This window comes from Ichthyophthirius multifiliis (genome assembly GCF_000220395.1).
Source record: "Ichthyophthirius multifiliis unplaced genomic scaffold scaff_1120509250637, whole genome shotgun sequence".
Classification (NCBI taxonomy): Eukaryota; Ciliophora; class Oligohymenophorea; order Hymenostomatida; genus Ichthyophthirius; species Ichthyophthirius multifiliis.
The window spans coordinates 1-5,130 of record NW_004086573.1 but is presented as its reverse complement, the minus strand read 5'-3'; the positions used below and the strand labels follow the sequence as shown (position 1 = coordinate 5,130).

Sequence of the window (5,130 nt, the reverse complement as noted above, 5' to 3'; positions counted from 1 at the left end):
TTTATTTTTATATTATTTAATTTAAAAATTTATTTGATACTAAACATTTTTTTTTTTTAATTTTTATAATATAGTAATGTTTATAATTTTTTTTCTTTGATTCTGTATTTTTTTTAAAAAAAAAACTTAATAAATAATAAAAAGGACATTATTATATATTTTAGCCTGAAAAAAACCATTAAAAAATAATAATAAATAACTAAAGTATAAAAAAAACATAAAATGCAATCTTTAAAATAAGTTTATTAAATATTACTTTAAATAATAATATCACATCATGTTTTGAATATTTCAAGCATTTATTAATTTTATTCAAATTAATTATTATTATTTTATTTTAATTTATCTTGTTTTTTAATTATTTTATTTTTAAATATTATTTCTAGATTAACCATATATCCTTTTTGTTGACTGTAAATTGTTAATAAATAAATATAATATATAACATTATATTAAAAAATAGTGATTTTATGTTATCAGTATTAAATATAATTAATTACTTTTCATTTTAGTACTGTTTTTAGGATATATTTTATTACTTAATTGATTTCGAATTAAATTTCCCTATATTAAAAAAATAATTAAAAAACTACAAAATATAATCCACATTTAATTTTAAAAATAATATATATGTATATCCTTTTTTTTTATTATTTTCCCTTTGAAAAATACTATTTTTTGAATGTTTATATTGTTAGTTATAAACAATATTTTAAAATATTTAATTATTAATATAATATTATTTAAATAAAAATATATGTTTAGTTAATTTTACTACATTATAATATTTTGAATAATATATTTATTTACTATTATTTAAAAGAAATTATTTCATTTATCTCTCTAAAAATCAAAGATTTTATAAAATAAATTAGGTTTTTACTATTTAACTATAATTAAATTATTATTAAGTTTGATTTAGGTATACTAAGCAAGGGTTTAGTTTTTAAAATAATAATTATTTATTGTTATATTCTAATTTAAATTTAAAACAAATATAATTTTATTCTTAAATATTAATTTTAATAAATAATGTTACAAATAATTTAATATTTTATTTTATTATTTTAATTCTAAAAAAATATTTTAATCTGCTTTGATATCTAATATTAAAATAAATTATATTATAATTTGGAATAAATAAAAAATATTTATGAATATTTTAAAACGTTTATTTTTATATTATAATAATTAATCTATTTTATTTTTTATAATTTTTATATTTTTATCTATAATAATATTTTATATCATTATTTAATGATGAATTAATAAAAAATGTTATTATTATTAATTTTAAATTCAATGTAAAATAAAAAATAAACTTATTAATCATATAAATTATTTTTAAATACACATAAGTATTACCTTATTAATATAATATTAAAAATTATCTGACAGACATATTTATATTAGTATTTAATTTTTAATTTAAAAACAATATAAATACTAATATTAAAAAATATTAAAATAAGGATTAAAAAAATGTTATTTATATGATTCAAAAAATCAAATTTTTCAACTTATTATTATAAATATATTGTATTTCGGATTTCATAATCACTAAAATATATATTTATTTATTTTGATTTGTAAAATAAAAAAAATTGAGATTTTTATTTTTTAGGGTTTTTTTTTTTCTTAAATAAAATATTATATATAAATAAGCATTTTATTTTATTAAATAAAATATATAATATATGATTCAAATTGTTTATGAAAATGGATTTTATTAAATAAATTCTTAATAATTATAAATAAAAACTTCTTAATTGCTTTAAGAAATTTCTGAAAATATACCTAATCAAACAGTTTAAAAAACAATATAGAATATAAAAGAAGTTAATTTATTATTTAGTTAACTTTACTATTAGCTATAATAAAAATATATTGAACAAAACTAAGGGATTTAAATCATTTTATAAGAAAAAACTTAAGCAAATTAACTTCAATAATTTTATTAAGAATTACAAACAATAAGTTAGAGCTTAAACAAATTCAAAGAAAAAATTAACCATTTAGCAGAATAAAAACAGCATAATAACAAATTATATATATAACCATTTAAAAAAAGATCAAAAAGGGCTCTATCTACATCAGAAATAAATACTAATTTTTATATGTAAATTTCGCCAAAATCTTTTATAAAAAGTATTATCAAAAATTAAATATAATTTTCATTTTATATTTATAAAATAAATAGTTATATCGCAGGATAAAAATAAATATCAATAATAATAATAGAATTAAGATTTTAATTAAAGTAAATATTAATTATAATAGTGTTTAATTGAAGAATCTATAATAAACAAATAAAAAATTTTAAAGAATGATAATGTAAAAGAAATAATAAAAAATTAAAAATATAATAGTGATTGTGATTAAGGAGACTAATAAGACTAATAAAAAGCTTTAAACAAAGATAATTAAATTATAATTTAAGGTTAAAATTAAAAAAAAATTGAAGAATATTAAACAATAAAAGATTAATAAAGTATTTAATAAGAAAAATAAGGTAATTTATTTAATATAATAACAATTTAAAAAATAATTTATAAATTAAAGAAGTATAATATTAAAAAATGGAAGAAGAATAATAAAATGAATAATAAGCCAATTAAGAGGATAATAATTTACAATTAGTAAATTAAATAGAATAAATAAAAGATTAAATACATTAATAAGTAAATAAAAGTGAATTAAATGAAGATGAAAGCGACTAATATGAAAATGATAATTGTAATAAAAAAAAATCAATTGAAAATGATAATTGCAATAAAAAAAAATCAATTGAAAATGATGATATAAATTCAGATTCTAATTTAGAATAAATAAATTAAAACATTCCAAAATCAATAGAAAATGCATAATTTAATCGCAAAATATAAGACTTTATATTAGGAAAGAAAATAGGTTCAGGTAGATTTGCAGAAGTATATTTAGCAACGTAAAAAATATTTTAAAAAATTAAATAAATAATAAAAGTGATAAAATTACAGGATTCAAAATAGCTTTAAAAATAATAAAAAAAGAAGTAATATAAGAATTCAATTTATTATAAGATATATGTAATGAACTTAAATGTTAAATGGTAATTAGACATCCGAATTTGATAAATTTATATGGATTTTTTGTTGAAAATTAAAACTTTTACTTAATTTAAGAAATAGCTGCTGGAATTGAACTTTTTAGTGAATTAATGAAATAACCTTAAAAAAGATATCCAGAAATGAAAGTTGCAATATATATTAGATAAATAATACATTCATTAATGTATTTACACGAATAAAATATAATTCATAGAGATATTAAACCAGAAAACATAATGGTTTGTGATGGTGTTTTAAAATTATGTGATTTTGGGTATGCAACTGGAATTATAAAAAAATAACGAAGAAAAACATTTTGTGGAACTCTTGATTATTTATCACCTGAAATGGTTTTAAAATAACCTTATGATTATAGTGTGGATATTTGGAGTGTTGGAATATTGACTTTTGAATTAATTTTTGGAAAAGCTCCTTTTACATAAAGTGATGATTAAGACGAAGTATTTGAAAGTATTTTAAAAGTATTATTTTTTTAAAAAATTTTAAATTGTCATTTTATTTATATTTTAGTAAGATTTAATTTTCTTTGGACCTATTTCATTTGAAGGTGCTGAGTTTATTTAAGGTTTGTTACGCAAAGAAGTTGATAAGAGAATTACTTTAAGCGAGGCTTTTTATCATGATTTTATAAACATAAATATGGATAAATTTTAATAAACAATAAATAATAAAGAAGTAGATAGTTAAGATATTAAACTTCTAAAGTAATAATGAATAATAAATGTTTTTTTTTTAAAAAAAAGTTTTAATAAAAATTATTATTTTTTATAAAAAAAAAAAAAAAAAGATAATTATTTTATGTTAGTGTATTTTTTCAAGTAATTATATTTTAAATTAAATTTGAATATCTATTTTTTTTTCTTTCTTTTTTTTCTATATAACTACTATCATATCATTTAATTATTTTCTTTTGTTAATGCTAAACAAATAAACAAATATTATTTGACTTCAAATTAAAATATATTGTAGTAAACATATTTTGTTTAAAATGATAAAATAATTATTCAAATTTCAATTTTAATATTCTTGTTTATAATTTGATTAATATGTTTTATAAAATCATGATTATTAATTATATAAATTATTATTATTAGAATTAATTCCGCGGTTATTATATTTATAAAAAAAAATATAAAAAAACGTTTAACATTAATTTTTAGATTTTTTAATATTTAAATATTAGCATAATCAATATTTTTTAGAATTTTTAAAATATTTTAATGTTTTTATTAACTAACAAAGTATTTCTTATTTGTTTTCTCAATAAAGAACTTAATTTTTATTTATTATTTTTCACATTAATATTTAATTTTATTTAAGTAATTTAGATGAAAATACAACTAAAATAATAATTTAAATTTATTTATAAAATAAATAAATATAAATAATTTTTTTATTAAAAAGATATTAAAAAAAATGCCTTATTTAAAACTTCCAACATTTAAATTAGGAATAAATCCTTCTGCAAGAAGTAAATTTGATCCAAAAAATTTAACAGGTACATAAAAAATCTAATTAGCTTCCTGTAGAATTTTCGGTTCTACAATAGGTGGAAATTTAAGAAGTGGTGGTAAAGAATTGAAAAAACGTGATGTTTCACACAAAATTTTAGTAAAATGAAAAGCTATAAAATATATAATTAATATAAAAATAAAAGGATGAATTTAATATTAAATCTTATGATATTTTTGAAGGCTTCCCATGGATACAAAATTAAGAAAGAAAAGAATGGCTAAAAGAATAAATGGAAGAAAGAAAAATGAGAATTTTAATGAGAGGTATAAAAATAGGAAAGAAAAAAGGTGGTGGAAAAGTTACTTTAATGGATGTTTTGGAAACTAAAAAAAATGATAGTTTTGATTTTTGAATAATATTTTTAAATGGGCGAATAATAGAAATTTGATTTTAATAAATTAAATATAAAATTAAAATAAAAATTTATATTAGTTTTATTTTAAATATTAATTATAATTTTGCAATTTACTTATAGAAAAAAAATTATTATTATTATTAAATATATGAT

At 14.8% G+C, this 5,130-nt stretch overlaps 2 protein-coding genes across 2 annotated transcripts, besides 4 other annotated features; both read left to right on the top strand. All coding sequences in view use genetic code 6, as the record gives it.

Annotated features, from left to right (window-relative positions):
• Positions 1 to 326: 326 nt before the first annotated feature.
• Positions 327 to 378: a microsatellite.
• Positions 379 to 1,199: 821 nt separating this feature from the next.
• Positions 1,200 to 1,248: a microsatellite.
• A 1,331-nt stretch (positions 1,249 to 2,579) lies between these two features.
• Positions 2,580 to 3,652, top strand: IMG5_086280 (protein kinase domain protein; the record flags this gene model as incomplete). Its single annotated transcript, XM_004035793.1, has 2 exons — positions 2,580 to 2,944; positions 2,983 to 3,652. The coding sequence occupies 2 exons, from the start codon at positions 2,580 to 2,582 to the stop codon at positions 3,650 to 3,652; spliced, it is 1,035 nt and encodes a 344-aa protein (XP_004035841.1).
• Positions 2,723 to 2,798: a microsatellite.
• A 506-nt stretch (positions 3,653 to 4,158) lies between the features above and the next one.
• Positions 4,159 to 4,200: a microsatellite.
• A 323-nt stretch (positions 4,201 to 4,523) lies between these two features.
• On the top strand, positions 4,524 to 4,974 carry IMG5_086270 (hypothetical protein; the record flags this gene model as incomplete). Its single annotated transcript, XM_004035792.1, has 2 exons — positions 4,524 to 4,718; positions 4,765 to 4,974. The coding sequence occupies 2 exons, from the start codon at positions 4,524 to 4,526 to the stop codon at positions 4,972 to 4,974; spliced, it is 405 nt and encodes a 134-aa protein (XP_004035840.1).
• Between the last annotated feature and the right edge of the window lie 156 nt (positions 4,975 to 5,130).